Genomic DNA, 23422 nt, shown 5'->3' on the forward strand with positions numbered 1-23422 from the left:
GCTCACCTCTGCGTAGCGTGGGGTCGCAGGCGTTCAAGGAAGGGAGGGACTTCCTGTCCCGCGCGGGCAGAACTTCCGCCAGAGCCGGAAAACTCTCTCCCTCGCGTTGTTTAAGAGGCTCCCGTCTGCAGGGTGGGGAGGGAAGGTCCAGGACGGTCCCGGGGATTCCAGGGCGTCCGGTCTACGACCTGTCCTTGGCGCCATGGTGAGTCCTCGTTTGAAGACTGGAGTAACAACAGGGGGAAGGAAGGGGCCATGAGGTCAGTCCTGTGAAGGTAGCCAGTCGGATTCCCGGCTGAGGATGGAGCAGGCGAGAGCAGTGGGATGATTCGTGGGGGCAGGACCCCGCACCTGTCCCGGAGTGCTGAAGCTCCTGGGCCCCTGAGGAAGCGGCATCCGCCCTGCCCAAAGGCGAGGTTTGTCCAGGAGTACCTAGTAGGTAGCCAGAATGTTCGTGGTCCATTCACTGTGTATGGCGTGTGGCGCCAGGTGGTCCCTAGAGCTGACCTTGCCGGGTTGATCATTTCCGCCCCTCCCTCCTCCTCTGCTGCTTGGCAGTGGCCAAGAACTTAAGATCTTAGAAATTCCTTTAGCTTTTCCAAGTTGACACAAAGGAACCCTTTCTTGTAGAGGATCAACACTTGTCACCTAAGATAAAGGGCAAAGTCAGCTTATCTTTCAGACTCAGCCCATTTGAAATTGGGAAGGGTGTCATAAAAAATTCAGACTCGGTAAGGAGGGATTTTATTCGAAAGGAATATTGCAAAGGTCTGGGGAATGGGACTATTGCATAGGGAGAATGCTCTAACCATAAGATCGGCAAGAGTCTCAAAGGTTAAGCAAAAAGGTTTTTCTTTTATAGGGAGGAGTAAAATAATGGTAGGAAGAACCATATGTGGGGAGGTGAGATGAAAGCATAGTACATTGAACAGTTAGATTGTTTTACTCTCAGGCCAGTCTGTTCTGAGGAAGAGCTGTCAAAAAGGAGTTGTATGCTGCTTCAGACTGAACCGGGGGAAAGAGGATCTTAACCAGAATTTCAGTAACAAATGTTTTGTTTCAGTTGATCTGTGGGCACATGCAGTTCAGCCAATCACTTGTGAAACAACGAATGGGAATTTGTGGGCTCTGTCTCTGAGCTTGTCATAGGTAAACACGTGGGGCATCTGTGAGTCTTACCTAAGTCATGTGGGTACCAGTGGTTCATTGCAGTAAGCCCTTTACGAAACACAAAAGGGTGTAGGGGGTATTTCTGAACCTTTGCTCTTTTCCAAGATCACAGGGATCTGCTAAAGTTCAACATTGTCAATTATTTGACTATATAAAAGATTTCAAATTCTCATCTGGAAGGGAGTGTGTCTTGGCATTTAGTTTCAGTGTACCGTGTTTATCCAGGACCAAATGTCGACCTTGTTCAGCTGTTGTGTACGATGTTGGACTTTCGAATGACTTAGAAACTTCAATGAATGTGAAAGAAAAGAACTTCAAAGTAATGTGGTTTCTGGTGTACTCTACCAGCTAATGTAACATATGATTCTTTTTGGCACTCTGTGTGTTTTTAACTTCAGTGAATAATACAGCTTTTGTTCATTAAGAGTTTTTTTTCTTTTCTTCTCTTTTATATCAGTGAAATTAAGACAAAGATAGGGTATAGTAGAATGAGAAGGAGCCAAAGACAATAATTAGCCTAACCACCTTCACTCCACTCTCTCCCTAATTTGACATAAGGAAGAGTCTGAGGTCTGGAAACAAGCACTGGTTTCCCTAAGATAACACTAGTTTGGCATAGTCAGACTACTACTGACTTAAAAACTCAGTTAAAAATCTCCACTTCTAAATTTAAGCTCAGTTTTTGCTTATTGGTCTGAAAAGCAGAGGATGAAAATACAATAAAAATCCTTAAATTTACAGTAGTCACAAAGAAGCTGAATGTGAACTTACGCCCAGTATTCTGTAATACTAGAAGGAGAACTCCTCCTCCTGCCATCTCAAAAAATATAGTTTTATTTTAGGTTGAGGTAAACTCATGCTGTTTCTCAAAATGTCACGTAAGAGAATGTCACCTGGAGAAGGTCACCAGGGGCCAACTAATTGACTCTCCATTCTGGTATTGCTTATATTTTTGTGTTAACTTACTTAACTCCACTTAAGTGTTCCCAGTCATGAAGTTGATAACGTCTGTAGATGAAAGTTTAGGCAATGTATGGAATCCCTCAAAAGAAAAGGTTTAGACATTAAATGAAGTGAGGGGTTGAATTTATTTTGAATACAGCTTGGTTAAATTGAGAACTTTTTCACAGCTTGGGCCTAATGCTATGCAAAACAGGCTGTACTTGAACTCAGAAGACCCAGATTCTGCCCATTATTAGTTCCATGAATTTGGAAAAAGGAGTCAACTTAGGTAAGGGTTCCAGTTTCCTCCTAGATAAGAGAAGTGGGGCTTGATGAAGATTAAAACATCTTTTTTTTTTTTAAGTTTACTTATTTTGAGAGAGAGAGAGAGAGAGAGAGAGAACGAGCAAGCTAAGGAGGGGTGGAGAGAGAGAGAATCCCAAGAATCTGCACCCTTGCAGAGCCTGATGTGTGGCTCGAACTCACGAACTGTGGTATCTTGACCTCAGCCTAAACCAAGAGTTCTTAACTGACTGAGCCACCCAGGCACCCCAAGATTAAAATACTTTCTAATTCTCACATTTCTGATTCTTTAACTTTCAGGACTTTTTTCAGAAGAGGTACATGTTTCTCATTCAAAAAATTTTAGTCTTGGGGCGCCTGAGTGGCTCAGTCGGTTGAGCGTCCCACTTCAGCTCAGGTCATGATCTCATTCATGGTTCGTGAGTTCGAGTGGGTTCGAGCCCTTCGTCGTGCTCTGGAGCCTGCTTCAGATTCTGTGTCTCCCTCTCTCTCATCCCCTCCTCTGCTCATGCTGTCTCTGTCTCTCAAAAATAAATAAATGCAGAAAAAAAAATTTAGTCTGACTTCCACTTTTTTCCTTACCCACTTTTTTCCTTACCCTTTTGATTTTTCAAATTTGATTTTTTTTTTTCATTCTCCTTGTGTGTTTTTTTTTATACATCATGTAGGTAATACTTGGAATCTTTGTACATATGTTTGGCCAGGTATTTCACTATTGTCCTAAATACTATTACAGAATGGAAAGCAAAGCGTTGGGACACCTTGATTTTACTTGTTTTAATTGATAAAAATTCACTCTGTTCTTTTATTCCCTGGTACATTAAGTAGACCCAAACTCAGTAAATGCCTGTGCATGTAATAAGGTTCTTCTGTTGTGAGCAGATGAGAGTAGGATTATGGTCCAGACTAAAAATACTTAGTATTCACTCTTAAGTTTTTCTTTCATGTTGTAAAAATTGTTAGTCTATAGACAGTTTACTAAAGGAATGATGAAACTATTTCTTCTCTTATACTTTTCTTTTTGAAAATTACAAATCAGCTGTAATCAAATAGATCTTTTTACCATTTAAGCTTATTTGCAGGACAAAGTATGTAGAATAGAGCTAGTTCCTGGAATTGGAGGTATCTCATGGCTTGTTTTATTTATGTAGCATTCTGTGGTAATTTTTATTGCTGGGATTGAGCTATGTTGTCTGTTGGCAAAAAAAAGGGCTGTCAACTTCTGCCTTACTCATTTAGAGTTAATGAGAAAGAATAGGGGGCCGAAAGGGGTTTTGAGAAGAGAATGGTAAATGTTATAAGAGGTATGTATAACGTGCTCAAAGAATAGAAGTAAGAAATTCTAACAGTAGGTGTCATGTAGTAGGTGACTTAACTGAGGACACTAGTTCTTAAATTTGAGTTTGTGTAGAATTCACTTGTGATGTTTGATAAAAATGCTTATCTGGGCCCCATTAATGGGAGGTAGAGTTTCAGAATCTTACTTTTAATGAAGAGTTTTACAGTTAAATCTGAAATTGGCAGTCCTTAAACCATACTTCGAGAGAACTCTAATGCAGACCTTACAGACTTTAGTTGAGATATTGGAGAGATTTGTGTTGGGTGGTGATCAAACATCTGCAGTTTATTGATATGGTGGATTCTTTTAATTGATTTTTGAATATTGCACTAGCCTTGCATCCCTGGAATAAATTCCGTTTGGCTGGGATATATAATTCTTTTCATATGTTGCTGGGTTTGATTTGCTAAAAGTTTAGGATTTTTGCATTTATATTTATAAGAGATAAAGATGATCTGTAGTTTTCTGGGCTGAGTGCTTTCTGTTAAGGAAGGTTATTAATTGTTGATTCAGTTTCTTTAATAGATACAGGCCTGTTCAGATTGTCCATTTCTTATGTCAGTTTTGGCAAATTGTATCTTTCAAGGAATCAGTCCATTTCATCTAGGTTATAAAATCTGTGGGCATGGAGTTGTTCGTAGTGCTTCTTTATTATTTTAATGTCCGTGGAGTCTGTAGTGATGTCACCTGTTTGGTTTCTGGTATTAGTAATTTGTGTCCTCCTTTTTCTTAGCCTGACTAGGCTTATTGATTTTATTGATCTTTTCAGAGAACCAGTTTTTGTTTTCATTGATTTTTCTCTATTGATTTCTTCTTTCCAGTTTTACTGATTTCTGCTCTAATTATTATTATTTATTTTCCTTCTGCTTAGTTTGGATTTAATCTGCTCTTTTTTTAGTTTCCTAAGGTGGAATTTTAGGTGTTTGATTTTAGATCTTTTCTAGTATTTACATTCAATGCTATAGATTTCTGTTTAAGCACTGCTTTTGCTACATACCATAAATTTTGATAAGTTATGTTTTAATTTAATTAAAAATATCTTGAATTTGTCTTGGTTTTTCCTTTTTGACCCATGTATTATTTAAAAATGTATTGTTTAGTCTTGACATATTTTGGGATTTTCCACTTTTCTTTCTGTTTACTGATTTCTAGTTTAATTCCATTGCAGTCTGAGGGCAGACATTGTATGATTTCTGGTTTTTTTTAAGTTTAAGGTGTGTTTTATGACCCAGAATGTGGTCTTTATTGGTAAATGGACATGTGTAGCTTCACGGATGAATTCTCAGGTTTTATCAATTAGCCATATAGTGGCAGAGATTTGGGTTTCTTCCCACATCTCTGATTTTTCCTGTGACTTCTCACCTTCACTACTTTCCTAAAGAGGCTTAGTTCAAATAATAGTAGAGACTGTTCTCATGGGTAGAATTTGGTTTATTTAAGATTGATTCTTTTTTTTTTTTTTTTTTAATTTTTTTTTTTTCAACGTTTATTTATTTTTGGGACAGAGAGAGACAGAGCATGAACGGGGGAGGGGCAGAGAGAGAGGGAGACACAGAATCGGAAACAGGCTCCAGGCTCTGAGCCATCAGCCCAGAGCCTGACGCGGGGCTCGAACTCACAGACCGCAAGATCGTGACCTGGCTGAAGTCGGACGCTTAACCGACTGCGCCACCCAGGCGCCCCTTAAGATTGATTCTTAAGACTAGCTTATACTCTGGTTTTGGTCCACTTTTTAAATTTAGTTCTTTTGTTTGCTCTGGAGTAAAAGCGTAAAGCAAATTTGGTTGATTTTAGAAAATCAGAAGATAATTGAAAGTGTTCGTTTCTAAGAAAGAACTTATTTTCTTAATGTTGTACTGTGGTTTTGCCCATGTTACTAAGTCGAGCGAACACAACTTGCCCCAAAGAAACTTTGAAGAAACTTGTCTGTAAAGTGTCTCTTTACTCTTTATCTACCACCTACAAAAAAAAATCTTTGAAGGTTTTGTAGAATGAACATTCGCTTGGTTTTGATTGAAATGATTATACCTTTTCCTTCCCCAAACATTTAAAAATCATGGTCTCTTCTCACAAGTACTGTTTAATCGATTATTCACTATTTATTAAGCACCATCTGTATGTCAGGTATATCTGTATTCTTGGCCATAGGGATATAACTTTATTAAACAGGGATAATACTGCCTTTGTGGAGCTTATGTTTTACTGGGAGATTCTGATGATAATGAAATGAGACATAATATGTGTTGGTTGTGATAAATGCAACTAAGAAAGATAAAAGCAGGGTGAGGGATAGAAAATGATTAGGGTGGTTGTTTTATTAGTTAAGTTATTCAGAGAAAACCTAAATGAGGTGACAGTGGAACAAGTATGATTTAATATACATATGTATATATCTTCAACATATATGCGTGTTATCTGTGAGTACATATTTGGGAGCTATACTCTAAACAATTACTATAATGTCAGGCACAAAGCTCATATTGTCTGTAGCTATATAATTCTTTCAATAAAGTTAAACATTATCATTTTTCCAAACAGTGAACAGGTAAATAATTTAAGTATTTTTTTTTTTTTTTAGTTTTTTATTTTTTTCGAGTTTATTTATTTATTTTGAAAGAGAAAGAGAATGAGGGAAGGGGCAGAGAGAGAGGGAGAAAGAGGGAGAGAAATTCCTAAGCAGGGCTCCACACCAGCAGCATGGAGCCCAACGTGGGGCGTGAACTCACAAACCAGGAGATCATGACTAGAGTCAAAACCAAGGTTCAGACATCCAAACTACTGAACCACCCAGGCGCCCCTTAAGTATATTTTGTGTTTTTTTCCTTAAAGAAACCTCTATAATAGTAAGTGATGTTTTATTTAATAGATTGGTTTGTGCCACATATTTTTAGTCTTTTAGTATATTTTTTGTGAGAATACAACTCATTAACTCACAATATACTGATTTTACATTCATATCTTTCACTTACATAAAACAGACTTAGTTATTCCATTGTTAAAGTAGACTAAAATATCTTTGTGATTTGCCCATAATCAAAAGATTTAGAAAAACCTGGTATCATTTCAGCTTTTGATTCTTTGATCTTGAGACTCAGGGTCTTAAGTTGTATTTATTTTTAAAAAATCTTTAGGTAGTATGAAAAGCCAATCTGCTCATACGTGCTCATAAGGATGATTTTGGGGAAAGTACAATAAATATATGGCATGGAAAGTATGCTTGAACTAGAACTAGATGACCTCTGGGGTTTGACTCAAGTTTTTGTGATTCTGAATGTGTGAAACTGAATATCACTGATATTCACTGATGCACATTTAGTTGAATGTATATTGAAGTGACTGACAGTGGAGGGAATATTCAATTTGTCTTTCAAGAAGAGTTTCACAGAGGATTGATTGGACTAGGTCTTTTAAGGGTAAGTAGAAGTATGTTAGGTGGGTAAGAAATTGAATTTTACTTTTCCTCATTTTATTTAAGTAAAAGTATTTATGTATCCTACTTACATTAACTCATTTAAATCTTCATGAAGTATTTAATCTTGGATTTTTTTTTTCCACCTCCACTTTTTTACCTGCTTTTTTTTTTTTTTTTTAACCTCTATTCCACAGATGTAGAAATGGAGAACACAGCAAGATTAGAGTAACTCTTCCAAAATTAAACAGTTATTGGTGGTGGAATTTGACTTGAACGCAGGCAGTTTGGCCATTGTATTGTTGTGCCAATTTTACTGTTGACATTTGATAGGTTTCAACTTATGAGAGGAGTCATTTCCAGAACATTTTCCTATAGAAACAACATTAAGGTGTTATATTTCTAGGAAGTCTTTCCCAATCTAGTTAATAACTTCTATTATATCTCATATACTATTAAAGAAATCAATCATTACTGTCATGCATAGCACTAATGATTAGCCTAATTCAAGTGCCAAACAGGTCTGACATTGCTGCATTCACTCAAAATAAGAATTCAGTCCTTCATATTCTCTCCACCTTAATTGCATCCAGTTAAGGCACTCCTTCTGTACAGTATTAATTTCCATTGCGCCTCTAGTATAGACTTGTAGTAACATTGATGAGGTGAGGAGCAGTTAGAGAACTGGAGATGAATTGGAATTTCTTGTCATTGTTAAGTATCTAGTGTGCTAAAAGCCTGTCTCAGCCCATTTCTTTTCCTGAGGCCTTCTAAGGATTGGCTTGCTCATATCCTTTCACTTGGACTACCTGTTGCTTATAGCTAGAACTTAGTTTTCTCCCTGAGTTGCAAATAACATAGTATCATAGGGTACCTTGCATTCCCTACCATATGGTCAATGCACATGATAAAGGTTATTACTACCAGTAGATTTTTTTAAAAGTCACCTTGCCATGTTACTTACTTCCAGCTGATTATAACTGTTTACTTGTCATAAAGGTCTTGTAGGGAAAAAAGTTGAAGCTCTGGATGATATTGATGAGTCTTTGCAATACATTCTTGGAAGTAGAGAGGTTTGGATTGTGAAGAAGAGATGAGATGGAAAATAATAAGGGACACTAGAGAGAGAAAGGGAGACCTTTCTCCTCCAGAAATTAATTATGAAGAAAGAACTTCAACAAGCTGTTCTTTTCTGTATTATAAATATATGAGTATAGATTGCCATCATATGATGTCACAAATAAGGCACTATAAGGCTATGGTAGGCTATGGCTTTTTTTTTTTTTAAATAAACATGATACTTTTATCTTTTTGATAAGTAGTAGATGCCTTTTGAAATACTAATCTGATTGCTTATTTTTTTTATGTAGTTATCTGTGTCTGCCCTTTACACAGTGCTTAGCTGATTTTTGTTATCTTTCACCATTTAATTGCCACTGTTTGCCCAAATACAATGATTTACCTAGCAAAGCAATGCCACACTTTCCTGCTTTTTTTTTCCTAAAAGAAAAAGTCATATTGGAGGATTCTGCTCCGTCATGACTTCATTAAGTTCATTATGTTTGTTAAGTATTTTTATCATTTCAGAAGATTTTAGTCATTTTTATGATCAGTATAAATGATTGATTAAAAATGTTTCCAATTCTTTGTGATTTATGGGCATATGTATTCAAATATGAATGTTTATGTCTTTTGTTTCTGAATATAGTCTTGCTCAGAAGAGAAGCCATGACTTTTTTTCCTGAAAAGTTTTACATTATTAATAGTTACATTTATTAGTAGAATTTTCTTAAGTTTAAATTCTTGCTTATTGTCTTTTCCCTTCCCTGTATTAGGTTAATTAATATTAGGACAGTGAAGCTTCACTTTATCATTTATTACCAGACAGCTTTGTTGGTTGGGTGGGTCAGATGCTAACTAGAATTAGAATTAATTGTAAACTAAGTCTGTTTTCTAATCAGGAGGGACAGATAAGAAAGCTTTGGTAACATTCATTATAATGTTAAATCATAACTAACTGAAACATTAGTTGGTTAAGACTAACACTATTTTTGGGGCACCTCAGTGGCTCAGTTGGTTAAGTATCTGACTCTTGATTTCAGCTCAGGTCGTGATCTAATGGCTTGTGAGATCGAGTCCTTCATTGGGCCCTGAACTGGCAGCATGGAGCCTGCTTGGGATTCTCTCTCTCTCTCTCTCTCTCTCTCTCTCTCTCTCTCTCTCTCTCTCCCCCCCTCCCCTGGTCGGTCTCTCTCTCTCTCTCTCTGTAAATAAATTAAGTAAATAAATAAACTTTAAACAACTGTTTTCTAACTTGATTGTTATTTATTGAGTACTTTTGATTTTGATAGAGAGCTTCTCAATCATATTAGAAGTATTGAAGGTCATCATAGTTCTTTCTCTTGATAGTCACTGAAAAAGAACATTTCAGATCATCAAGAAAAGGAATCCTTTAATAGGTAGAATTGGCCAAGTATCTGAGATAAACTTAAAAAACAAAACAAAATAATATTGTAAAACTCTTGGTATTCACAAGTCTCCTGAGAGAAATTCCTGCAAACCACTAACAGAGGGGAGAATGCTGGGCAGTGGGCTAGGTATACTCCTTTACATCAGAGCTTGGAGCTCTGATTTACTTTCAGGTCTCCTATAAATGTTAGCTCATTTAATCCTTATGAAGAAGGGATAATTGTTCCTATCAGCAGTAACTACACTTCACAGGCTTTGACGATGGTTTAGAAATGGTAGGTGTGTGAATGCCATTAATCCATTGTGTTTATTTAAAATAACTGCAATCATCAACAATAAGATCTTTTAAGAACTTGGAGATCATTTGCCAACTCCTATCTTTTGTAGATAAGAGTGAGTCCCAGAGAGAGCTAGCTCGTCTATCTGTTATTAGTGACAGCGAAGTTCTTTGATTCTAGTATGGTTAATTATTCAGTACATTAAAATATTTACAGTAAGTGCATCTTTCCAACAGTTACCATTAGGAGTACACCTTAAATTTTCTTGGCTTTTGTGTGTGGCTTAAAATTTAGAGTTAAGCTAAAATTTTTATTTTAAATTTGTTTTGATGACGTTTTATTAGTGTACTTACCAAAGTTGTCGTTCTTAGTTTGTTTAAAAGAAAGTATTTGTAACACAGACTTAAATTGCATTAAATTGAGAGTATTATCTTATAGAAACAGACTACTTTCTCTGAGATACAGTGTATTGTCTTTTGATCTTAAAGTGAATAATTTTCTTTTTTATGCTAAAGTTTAGTGCTTGGCACATAGGAATTGAATGTAGTGAAGGACAGTAGGCAAATTTATGCTTTATCCTTTTATTTCATCTAAAAGGTAGTATTCAATATATATTGAAAACCTGCCGTGTTAGGCACTTTCCGGGGAGTTGGGTTAGGGCTCAAGAAATGAGATGAGTAGTTTCATTGGAGAAGAGATCCATAAATTGTTGGTCACAGTTGAGCATGATAAAGTCTGTTTTGGAGTGATGTATATGTTTTTGTTTTTGTTTTTTTTAACAAGGAAGGTTTTATAAGGGAAGTGAATATTGAGGGATGGGTAGGAATTGGTTTGAAGTTGATGATCTATAAATGCTAAATACAAATTTATTAGTTGTAATTAATAGCTTCTTTGGATATAGATCTATAGGGGTATTTTCTGTAATGTCAGAAAATACAGTTAAGGAAGAGTACTACAATTAAGAATGCCGTCTTCCATTGAACCTTTTATTTGTTACTTATTAGTACTATAATGGAACATTTATGAATGTCTTAGAAAAAGGTGAACTGGCTTGTTACCATCTTTAAAAATATTGCATTCTTCACCAACATTTTTTTAAAGATTTTTAAAAAATAAGTGTTTATTCCACACTGTATGTTAGCCAATTTGACAATAAATTATACTTTAGAAAATTAAATAAATGTTTAGTCATTTTTGAGAGAGCATGAGCATGAGAGGGGTAGGGGCAGAGAGAGAGGGGGCCAGACGATCCGAGGCTGGCTCTGCACTGATAGTAGCGAGCCCAATGTGGGGTTGGAACTCACGAACCATGAGATGATGGATGACCTGAGCAAAAGTCAGACACTGAGTCACCCAGGCATCCCTAAAGAGAATTTTTTATTTTTATTTACTTATCTTTTATTTATTTATTTTTATTTATTTTATTTTTATTTATTTGAGAGAGAGAGAGAGAGAGTGCACACAAGTGGGGGAGAGGGACTGAGGGAGAGAGAGAATCTTAATCAGGCTCCATGCTCAGTGTGGAGCCCGACACCAGGCTCAATCCCACGACCCTTGGATCATGACCTGAGCTGAAATCAAGAGTTGGACACTCAACCTCAACCAACTGAGCCACCCAGGCACCCCTCTTCATCAACTTTTTAACGACTTTGCCTTACCAATTTATGTGAAGAAACATGTCTTCTCAAGTTTATTTATAAATTTAATGAAATTCCAAGGAATGGTTTTATATCGTCATCTTAAGCAATAAGTCTGGAGTTGTTTTTGAATGTAGTTATATCAAATTCATGGATGCTCCTATGTTGTATATGTTTTTTTTTTTTTTTTTTTTTTTTAAATTTTTTTTTTTAATTTTTTTTTCTTTCAACGTTTATTTATTTTTGGGACAGAGAGAGACAGAGCATGAACGGGGGAGGGGCAGAGAGAGAGGGAGTCACAGAATCGGAAACAGGCTCCAGGCTCTGAGCCATCAGCCCAGAGCCCGACGCGGGGCTCGAACTCACGGACCGCGAGATCGTGACCTGGCTGAAGCCGGACGCTTAACCGACTGCGCCACCCAGGCGCCCCTCCTATGTTGTATATGTTATTAAGATATTAAGGATGTACCAAGGTATTTTATTGAGAATTTTTGATTTTTGGCTTTAAAGTACATTAAATTTCTTACTCTCAGTTGGAAAATAGCAAAAATTTCTGCTCATACTTTTTACTTTAAGGAATTAAAAGCACATTTTGTGCTGTGAAGCACGATGGTGGCAAATCAAACAAATTCTGTAAGCAATTAAATTCGAAAACCTATGTGCTTAAATTTAAATCAGAGCAGTTGGTAATTATGTTTTACAGTTTTCTTTCTCTGATTTTACCTTCTTATTTATATAATTCTATTGGTAGTATTATTTTGAGATGTATGAAGTTGCTGTTTGGTAGGTCAGAATAGTTAAGTATCTGTGATTTCATTAGATTCGTTTAATAAATCTATATTAAATCAGTAGGTGACCTTATTCTTTAGCTGGTTTTCTATCAAACCCTTTGATTATTTTCATTTTGTTTATTCAGCACAGTTTTCCTTTTCTTATTTTCAGACCTGTTTAACTGTCTGTAAGGGCTGGGGCTAAGTAAGGACCAGCGTAGCTCGCATAATGAACCCTAAGATTCTAGAAATAGTCTACTGGCAAGAATTCTCCTTGCTTGTTAATGATTGTTTAAGGCTGCTTTTACCTGCTTTGGCATTATATGGAAGAGTTTCTCATCTTGATTAAATCTATACAGCCCTTAAACCTATTAGAAGTAATCTTTATTATTATTATTTTTTTAACCAGCTTGAGTCTGTTAGTCATCCACATGTATATCACACCTTTCTTCCTGAGTTTCTAGACCTCTTCTCAGTCACATTGCCAAGATCCTGAGCTTGGTTTGTTTATTCTTCAAAGACTCTCAAACTTTGTCCATTCAGGTTTTAAATTTAATACATCTCTACACTACTTGTACTTCTCTTCAGTAGGACACATCTCATAAAGTTTTTTTCAGCTTGCACCTTTGGTCTCATCTATTTCTGAATCTTAAGTGATTAAATTCCCACAAACACGTCTCTAGAACATTCAGCACCCATCCAACATTGGTTCCTTCCCTTTTGCCTTAAGCATGTTTTATTTTCCTCCTTATGAGGGTATATTTTAAATATATTTTCTTTGTCAACCATTCTAGTATCCATCAGATTTTCCTGTTATTGCTCAGTTTCTTCAAAGAATAATTTTGTCCATTATTTCCATCTAATCTTTACATAATTGCTTAAGTTTTATTCTTATCTGCTGATACTTCCCTTACAGAGATAATTAATAATTTTATGCGTAATTCCCTTTTTTCTCTAAAAATTTTAATTTTTTGGTTTTTCTCTTCCTTTTTTCTTTCCTTCCTTCCTTCCTTCCTTCCTTTCCTTTCTCTTTCTTTCTTTCTTTCTTTCTTTCTTTCTTTCCTTTCTTTTTTCCTTTCCTTTCCTTTCCTTTCCTTTTCTTTTCTTTTCTTTTCTTTTCTTTTCTTTCGTCTATCTTTCTTGTAAGCTCTGTGCCCAGTGGGGGACTGAACTCACAACTCTGAGATCTGGAGTTGTACACTCCACTGACTGAGCCAGCCAGGTGCTCCTGGTTTTGCTTTTGTTTTTGAAGCTGTCTTAGTTCAGGCTTTTTGGTGTTCATTGGATTATTTCAGATGGCTTCTATTTTACCTCTTTGCTTCCAATTACTTTTCACTTTAATTTTCTACTTAGTGGCATAGTTACCTTTCCAAAATATATATATCTTTCCAAAATATATATAATGGATTTGGTTCATTCCAGTCTTAAGATCCTGAACTTATTTCTGAGTGCCTGAAGAAAAGTCCATTATGTGCAACCCCTATCAAAGTCTAAAGCATGTGGAATTGCTCATTGTTTTGGATCTTGCCATTTACTGTCTGTACAGGTGGGTGTATCTGTCTAAACTTTTTTCTTTTTCTGTGTGAGAGTGGGATACTTCTTTAACCTTTTAACACTAATTCACATGTCACCTCAGTGAACCAGTCTTTCCCAGCTCTCCCACTTGGATTTAATCACTGCCTTTCTTGGGGTGCTCCCATAACACTGGCACTGACCTCTACCATACCACTTATCACATATTATTTGTAGGTGGAAGTCAGGAGTGGTTAACACTGTAAGAGTTTGATACAAACACCTGATGCAAGATACGAGTTATTCTCTAACCTTGAACTTAGATGTGGATTGGTTCCAAGACCTAAAATAGACTAGATTGTAGCCAAAGCAGTGGTATTTACATATTGAAAGATAGAATAGTTTTTATCTAGGTTTTTGTCTTTGGAAAGAGTATATCAATTGGAATGCAGTTTTATCAGTTGAAAGTCTAGAAGTTTAGCCAGATTTAAACATATTTATCCATATCTATTTAGGGTTGAGAGTATTTTACCCCCTAGCTATTCTGTATATTTAAAATTCAGCACTGAATGAATGAGCTATCCCTCAGTGCTGCCTTTTGGTCTCAATCACTACTCACCAAGCAGCCTACTTATTATTTGACCTCCATAGGATCATTAAGACTGATTGAATGGAACACTTAGTGTACTTTAACATCTGATCTACTTGATAGTTTATGTTTCACTGTAAATTAGTTGATAAAATTCTTACAACCTGATTATTGCCAGTCTGTTTCATGTAGATTGGTTTTACCAGTGAAGCATTTTTTGTATGTGTTCTGAAAAGCTGAGAATGTAGCTAAGTTGCTGTCCTTGGGAGGCCTGCCTGAGGCTTGATGTTCCTGCAGTTTTTTTTTTTTTTTTAATTTTTTTTTTTCAACGTTTATTTATTTTTGGGACAGAGAGAGACAGAGCATGAACGGGGGAGGGGCAGAGAGAGAGGGAGACACAGAATCGGAAACAGGCTCCAGGCTCTGAGCCATCAGCCCAGAGCCTGACGCGGGGCTCGAACTCCGGGACCGCGAGATCGTGACCTGGCTGAAGTCGGACGCTTAACCGACTGCGCCACCCAGGCGCCCCGATGTTCCTGCAGTTTTCATGCACATTGTCTCTGGGATTCTACAATCACCCAAACCAAAATGTCCTGAAAATATCTTTGAGATCGTCTTCATTTTTATTCTACAGTTTTCCTTCATGTTCATTCACAAAGTTTGATTGGTTTTCTTGTGACATACTTTATCTTTTTTTTTTTCTTAGTTTGAACTGCTTCTACCTTAGTCTTAGGTTTTCTTTTTAATTAATATATTTCTATGTCTCATTTTTCTTATATGTTACTGGCATTATTTCATCTTCCTATCCTGTTTGCTTAAAAAAAGTCTTCCAAGGTGATCTTATGTGTCCTCTTGGTTTTGAAGACTCAACAATGTTAGATTCTGTCTTCATTTTATTTCCTCCAGTTCTTTGCCCTATAACAAAAAGCCTGCTTTGGTTGAGCTAAGATTTTCACTGTTACATGGTTACTCTCTGTTCACATTTTCGTTTAGCCTCGAATTCCCTTTTACTCTTTATCTCTGTGATATTAGTTTCCATGTTAGGTTTCACTCTATGAAACTTTTCTTTCTTCTTTTTTTTTTTTTTTTTTTTTTTTTTGTTGCTGTTTTATTATTTTTGAGAGAGACAGAGTGTGAGTGGGGGGAGGGCCAGAGAGAGAGAGGGAGACACAGAATCTGAAGTAGGCTCCAGGCTCTGAGCTCTCAGCACGGAGTTCATTGTGGGGCTCAAATCCACAAACCATGAGATCATGACCTGAGCTGAAGTCGGGGGCTTAACCGACTGAGCCACCCAGGTACCCCACCTATGAAACTTTCATATGCAGTTTGTTCAGTTTCTCTAGCTTTTGTTCATAGTACTGTCCAATTTTGTCCTGCAATACTGTCTTAATTTTTTGGTACCTAGTATGATAATCTTGGATTTTAAGTTCTGTTAAGACATATTCTTTTGCAGTGTTGCCATTCATTTAGTTGTTCAACAAATATCAAATGCCCTATTATATGCCTTGAACTATTCTAAATGTCATTGTGCTAAGTATTTGGGATTTAAGTCTGTGAAACACAAAGTTCCTTTGCCAACTTCTTGATAACAGCCAGCAAGATATTGGATATGTGTTAGGCAGATAGCCTGTACTTGTAAATTAAATTTTTATTTGCTTTTCCTGTTTATAGATATAAATAATTTCTACAGTGATATAGTTTGGATTTGTATCATTTTTCACATTGTTTGACCGAGACCCTAACCAATTTGTCACATAATATATGGTGATATACAGTTCTTATCACCAAAGTAAGAGAGATTATACCTGCAGTACTGCTACTGACTTTAGCACAGTTCTTCCTGTCATACCTGAGCTTAGCTATCTTAGTGCTGAGGGGTTAGCAATTTTTGTTGAATACTGATCTGATCATACTACTTCTCATGGGTTTCCTGTTGCCTTTAGGTTACATTCTAAACCCTTTAGTTTTGAAGTAGATACCACTGGTGGCTCGTTCACTCAAGCTGAGTTCATTGGATTTTGACTCATGCTTTAACATCCAAAATGCCCTTTCATAGGTTTTTACCCTTAATAATTTCTTTCTCTCTCTCATTTTACTGTGTTCTCAGAACCTTCTGCCTATCCTCTCATCACTTTGTATCGTAATGGTCCCTTTACTCTCCTAGTTCCCTGGCTGCTCATTGGTGACTGGGACTCTGCTATTTCTCCCTATTGCATTTGAGTGATCTAATGCTCAGCGCATGTACTTTGTTGCTCATTAAATGTTCATCGAATGGGCTGAATTGATTTAGTGGAAAAAACTTTAGGTTGGAAATTAAGGGTCTGGGTTTTGGATAAGTCTAACTTTGATCTTTGTTGTTTGAACCCTGATTTCCTCATTTGTAAATTGCTCAGAGATAGTTTAAGTGCTCAAAGTGTGAATTTGAAGTTTTATGTAAATCTAGGTTGAAATAACAAAATGTATACCTTTAAATTATTTGAGCATCTCTTAAGTCTATCTCAACATGTCTAGCTGTCAGTAAAAGATGTAAACAGTCAAGAGACAAAAATTAGGAAGGTTATTGGGTAACGTTGGGTGCTCTGATCAGATGAGGGGCCACCAAATGTGGGGTGTCCCAATCGGATGGGGACCGGTGGCAAGGCAGTGAAGAATTCATCCAAGGCATAAGGAGATAGAAGTTTACTGAATACACTCAAGGGAGTGGCTGGCAGGACAATAGAGCAGAGGCTGCCACAGGCATTGGTGAGGGGCCACATTATAGGGTGGAGTGAGGGAATGTGGGGACTTTGGAATTTCCCCTTTTTTGGTAATCTTAGGAATTGTGCCTGGTTGTAATTGGTCAGTTAGGGCCTATACTTATTTTGAGGTGGGTTGCTTAATGAGCTTGTTTGCAATCAGCTGGGTGGTCTGTCTGGTTGCTGTGGGCCCTTTTGCTTTACTCAGGTTAGCTTTGCTCAAGCCTATTGCCTAAAAACAGCTTCTATAGGTAATATCCTCTTTCCTTTTTCTCCCTTCTAATTTATTCAGGGAGATTATACTTGAAATCGTTTGGGGGTGTCTGAGTCCCAAGTATATATGCAAATATGCCTTCTAATGTTAAACAGCATGTGCTTTGTTTCAGTTGGTTAGCAGGAGAGCTAGTTTAATGAAACAAAACAAAACGTCAATTCTACTAAGTCTGACACAGTATTCTGAGTTTTATTTTCTGTATTGACAAGCAAGATAAAATGTTGATATTTGATATATTTTATTTCTTGGAGAGTTGTTTAATTTTCCTTGGTAAGAACTTTTTAAACCTACCCAGAAATGATTACTGACAAAACTTGAAATGATTATTCTTCTAGAGACTAAAGGCAAATAACTTTGTCTTGCTCTTCATGGCTTCAGGTTAATAGATAATAGAAAGTTATCTTAAGTTGAAACCTAAGTTGCCGTAGTATTTCACCCATCTTGGGTCATATGAGCTATTTCACGAACAACTTTTCCCACTTTTGGTTATCAAGAGAATCAGGGCCTACTGGCAATGAATCTAGACAGAAACCATCACTTTGGTTAAATTTTGATGCCTTAATAAAAGCATTAGGGCTACTTGAGTCATTGATCCCAGTGGTTGTGTTTGAGACTTGAGCCATGATGGACTTTGTAGCCTCACTGTATCTCTCCCCAGTTTAACAGTTTTCTGTTGTGAAATATTTGATTGTTTATGGCTAAATGTATTTAATCATTGTCTTTAATTAAAAATGAGAAATATTCAGGGATTTTTATTTTTAAGTTAAACAGTTCAGTAATCATGCTTTTGTATAAACTTAGGTGTACATAGGCACACCTGAATGGCTTAGTCAGTTGAGCGTCCAACTTTGGCTCAGGTCAGGATCTCATGGTTCATGAGTTGGAGCCTGGAGCCTACTTTGGATTCTGTCTCCCTCTTTCTCTCTCTCCCTCTCTCTCTCTCTCTCTCTCTGCCCCTTCCCCTCTTGTGCTCTGTCTGGCTCTCTTTCAAAAATAAACAAACATTAAAAGAAAAAACTTAGGCATACATAGATACTAAGTTGGGCAGTGAAGGCAGGTTATTAGAATGATTTTTATTTATTTATTTTTAGAATGGTTTGTTTCTAAATTTCAAATTGTTGTGTCCCTTAGTTAATGAGTTGAATATTTTTTATACTTTAACACATTAATCCCTAGAATGTACACTATAATTGCTAATTTCATAGTAATGTCTCAAAAGTTTATTTTAGTATTAATCTATTAAATTGATAATATATAACTGGTAACATACAATATAATAATTTTGGTGAAATCATTTCCACATAATCTTCCCTCCCTAAAAATTAGATAACATTCTAGGAAAGGTTCATTGACTTCTATTAGAAAGTCAGAAGAAGACTGACTTATATAATAATACATTTAGGACAGTATATAGATGAGCTTTTGGGAAAATATTTCTAGCTTCGTTTAAAAAGGTACAAGTGGCAGGGTGCTTTGGTGGCTCCCTGAGCCACTGGACACTGTTAAGTGTCCCGACTCTTGATTTCAGCTCAGGTCATGAACTCACGGTTCATGAGATCGAACCCCACATTGGGCTCTGCACTTGACCGTGGGGAGCCTGCTTGAGGTTCTCTCCCTCTCTGCCCCCATCCCACGTGTGCACTCTCTCTGTCCCAAAATAAATAAGTAAATTTAAAAAAGAAATCTATTTGAAAGAAAAAGTGGACGTGGCATAATGAATAGTGTTCAGGTTACATTTTTGCCTTGAACATTTTTTAGTCAAACATTAGCTACTACATTGAGAGCGGTGTTTGCCTTTCTTGGGGTTCTCTTTAATTCTTCCTTTGCCTCTATATTTGATAAACTTTTGAGTTCTGCACAAAGATATCAGAATGCATTTCTCGTCTCAGTACCAGAGATACCACTGTAATTTAAAGCTTCATTATTTCTGGTCTGGGCCATTGTAGAAACCCAGTTCATATTTCTAATTATCCTCAATCCAGTTTGCTGATACTTGTTTTTGCCTTTGCATGGTTTACATCTTCACTTCTGCATCTATCAGCAATATCATGCTTAGTGATTTGAAGCAAAAGGAGAGAGTTGAGCAAAATACCTCTCTTTCACTGTTCATCACATTCCATCATATATATTTTCCGTATCAGTCTTTCTGAAATGCCATTTAATACCTGTAACACTTACTAGATATGACTAAAATATGATTTCTGCTATTAAGGAGTTTACACTCTAATAAATTGGTATATGTATATTTGTGAGAGATTGTACTAGATGACCTTGAAGATTCTGTGATACTATCACTTATTTCTTTAAAGACTAGATTGAGGTTCACTTGGTCCACAAAACTTTCCCTGACTAAAAACTTATCTTCTGCTTTTAAGTCTATAATCTCAAATAGACCAACCTTCTGACATACTTGCTAATATATTTCTTGGCCTTGTTCTGCCTGAAAGAATTCTTTGTAATGGCATTCATTGTATGGAGATTGCAGAACTTCTATCACAAACTACACAGAAAATAGGGTAGTAAATTCAAGTGATAGGAAATGTGAAAGTAGAAAGGTAAAAATGTAACCTTTGATATTAGGTGAATATAAAAGTGGTCTGAACCTGAACCCAGTTGGTAAAATTTAAGGCAGTAAAATATCCACAGTAAAACGAGAGTTGAGGCAGGTTTAAAAAGCATTTTAAAAGCCGTCCTGTTTAAGAACCACTTTTACTTCCTTTTTTTGTCTGTACATATTTTTCCTCTTTTTTTTTTTTTTTTTTTAATTAGGCATTTGGTCTGTTACTACACTAGTTATTCCTCCTCATCCCCACCATCCACTGTTTCACTTCCCATGATTTCACTTACCCAAGGTCATTTATGGTCTTGAAGCAGATGATCCTCCTTCTGAGATAGGGTCAGGTCAGTAGGAACCAAATGCTATGACACAGTGCCTGCGACATTCGCCTCACTTCATCTAATCACGTAGGCATTTTATCATTTCACATCATTACAGGAAGGAGGGTGACTGTAGTACAGTAAGATATTTTGAGAGAGAGAGACCACATTCAGGTACCTTTTATTACAGTATATTGTTGTAATTGTTCTGTTTTGTTATTAGCTATTGTTAATCTCTTACTGTGCCTAATTTATAAATTAAACTTTATTGTAGGTATGTACGTACAGAAAAAACATTGTGGATATAGGATTCGATACTATCCAAGGTTTTGGGCATTTACAGGGGGTCTTGGAACATACCTCCCACTGATTTGGTGGAGGGACTACTGTAGCTGATTTGTAAGAACTCCGTTTATAATATCTAATAAGGAAATGATCCCTCTGTCATGTGAATTACAGATGTCTTTTCCCAGTCATTTGACATTGTTTATATCATTCTCTATTGCAGAAATTTGATTTTTCTTAATTCATAAAGTTTACTTTTTAGAGTAGTTTTAGGTTCACAGCAAAATTAATTGAAATGTGTAGAGTTCCTGTGTACCCTTTGCTTGCACATGTTCACCCTCCCCCTCTATCACCATTCCACCCCACAGTACTACATTTCTTACAGTGATGAACTGTTGGTGGCACAGTTTGTTATAATAAATGAAATTTGATTTTTTTCAACTTAGTTTTTAGGTTTTTTTTTTCAATCAGGAGACTTGTCAGTTTAAAAAAAATTTTTTTTAATGTTTATTTGTTTTTGAGAGAGACAGAGATCATGAGAGGCAGAGGGGCAGAGAGAGAAGGAGACACAGAATTTGAAGCAGGCTCCAGGCTCTGAACTGTCAGCACAGAGCCTGACGTGGGGCTCAAACTCATGGAGTGCAAGATCATGACCTGAGCCAAAGTCAGAGGCTTAACCAACTGAGCCACCCAGGGGCCCCGAGACTTGTCATTTCTTGAAAGCCTTCTCTCCTTGAAATTTAAAAAGTTTTCTTACAGAATTAAAATAAAAACTTCAAAAGAGTTATAATAGAGGTAATAACAATGACAATAACAACAAATAGTATTCATACATATGAAACTTTCTCTGTATCAGGCATAATTTATAACCACAGCTTGATTAGGTAGGTTAAGTGAATAGGTTTATTTTATAGGAGAGATAATAAAGGTACATAATGTTTAAATGACCTTTGCAAAGTCATGCAACTAGTAGTTAGTTGGCTGATTTTATCCCAGGCAGGTTAGGTCTAGAATCCATGCTCTTAAACCTGTACACTATACTGCTTCTTTTAAACATTTTTATATTTTTATGTTCTTATTTGGTGTATTATGTTTGAGGTGGGAATTCAGCCTTATTTTTGGACTGCTTGGATAGAGCGAGGAGCTAGCAAAGAGGAGTATGAAGAATTGATTGTCATGGTGTGAGTAAAGGAAGGCCTGTGGTAGGCCTTGTGGGATCCTGCTGAGATTTAAAATAAGGAAAGATAATTTGTTAAGATGAGGTGATCTTGATGGTAGATCTTTCAATGGAATGGGCTGAAGCAGAACGTCAAATGGGAACTGTGTGGGGATGTAAGAACATAGAAGCAACTGGAAATAAGTCTTTTGTCAAGTAGCTATGAATATTAGGGAGGAGGGCTGTGTAATGAGGGAAAATCATTGTTATGTTTCAGAAAGATGAAAGAGACTTACAGATGTTACAATGCGGGTAGGAAGGATTCAGATACAGAAGAGATTTTAGAAGATATAGTAAGTAAACTATTCAGAGGTTGACGTTCCTGAAAATCAAAAGGAGGATGGGCTCTTAAGCACATTTGAAGGGATTTGTGTAGAAGATGCTCTTTATTTCCAGAGGGTAGAGGAAAAGATGGGTGCAGATACACATGATTATGAGCTTCTTGGTGAAAAGGGAGGGTTTTCATTTAATGGTGTTTATTTTCTTTGTGAGTACAAGATGAGGGAGGTTGGAAGTGTGGAGATGGGGAAGGTTTTGACTTCGTTATAGTAGAGAATAGGGAGGGACTGATGAGAGTAAACTAAGGAGGCTTTTGGACATTATTGAAGGCCCACCCACTGGAAGTTGGTGATGACAGCACGAGTTAATTTTTTTTCTAGTAGTGACTTTTAGGTCAGTTCTGTCGTCACACTTAATATGGTTAATGCTCTTTAATCATTCACTTAATCATTTAATTGTTCACTGTCACCTTAGAAGTAAAAGGTAGTCATACTCCTTTTAAAGCTTGCCAAGCTCGTGTTTTAAGTGTATTGAATAGAGTAAGTTTGGAGAAAGATGGAAAAAACGACTACTTTTTACTTCATTTGGATACCCTTAAATAATGGAGAACGTTTCCTGGGAATTGATTTTAAATGTGCATGCTAACCCATTTAACTTTTATTAACATGGATGTTACCCTTGGGGAATTTTGTAGAGGATTATGAGATGAGATTAAATGTTTTAAGTTTAAACATGTGGTCTTGAATGCTTAAATGCCAGAATAATAATGTATTTTAATTGTAAACTCATCTTTTTTAAAGTCTAATTTTTGGAATGTATACAAAGTTTTCCATCACTGTCCTCAAATCTAAATTTATTCATTGTTAAACTTGTTTGTTTGTTTGTGTGTTTTTTTATACAGGGTGTGATAGGTATACAGCTGGTCGTTACCATGGTGATGGCCAGTGTCATGCAGAAGATTATACCTCACTATTCTCTTGCTCGATGGCTACTCTGTAATGGCAGGTAAGGCAAGGTTAGGCTGACTGTGTCTGGTACTTTGAAATCTCTCTTTAGTTCAAGTCTCAGACTGATGGACTTACCAGAAGTTAAGCATGAATTCCTGTTTTCTAAAAACATGACAAAGGGAAGTTATGAGAAAAATCTAGCTTCCTTATTTTTCTTACTTTAGACATTAGTAGTTTATTTTTTTTAGTACAAAGGTAATGGGATCATAGTGAACAATTCAGTCCTCCCCCTTTCATGTCCCTTTTTGTCCATTGCCATTGAAAATACCACATCACTTTTCCCATAGTTACCTCCTTAAACAGTTGGTCAACACAGGGAGGAGACTATAAA

At 36.5% G+C, this 23422-nt stretch overlaps 1 protein-coding gene across 6 annotated transcripts in view; it reads left to right on the forward strand.

Moving 5' to 3' along the window:
- The first annotated feature begins 48 nt into the window (after nt 1-48).
- TMEM161B (transmembrane protein 161B) overlaps nt 49-23422 on the forward strand; it is a 72748-nt gene continuing 49374 nt past the window's right edge. For 2 of the 6 annotated variants that reach the window (XM_086697201.1, XM_086697218.1), the window contains exons 1-2: nt 49-205; nt 22986-23089. In XM_086697201.1, coding sequence (XP_086553327.1) covers nt 203-205; nt 22986-23089 — 107 coding nt within the window. In that variant the 5' untranslated portion in view covers nt 49-202. Of the gene's footprint in view, nt 206-13516; nt 13864-22985; nt 23090-23422 lie in introns of those variants that run through there. The other 4 variants (XM_086697225.1, XM_086697243.1, XM_086697249.1 and 1 more) reach the window with 3 other exon arrangements.

Source organism: Puma concolor, chromosome A1 (assembly GCF_028749965.1).
Source record: "Puma concolor isolate L17-30 chromosome A1, mPumCon1.1.hap2, whole genome shotgun sequence".
Lineage (NCBI taxonomy): Eukaryota > Metazoa > Chordata > Mammalia > Carnivora > Felidae > Puma > Puma concolor.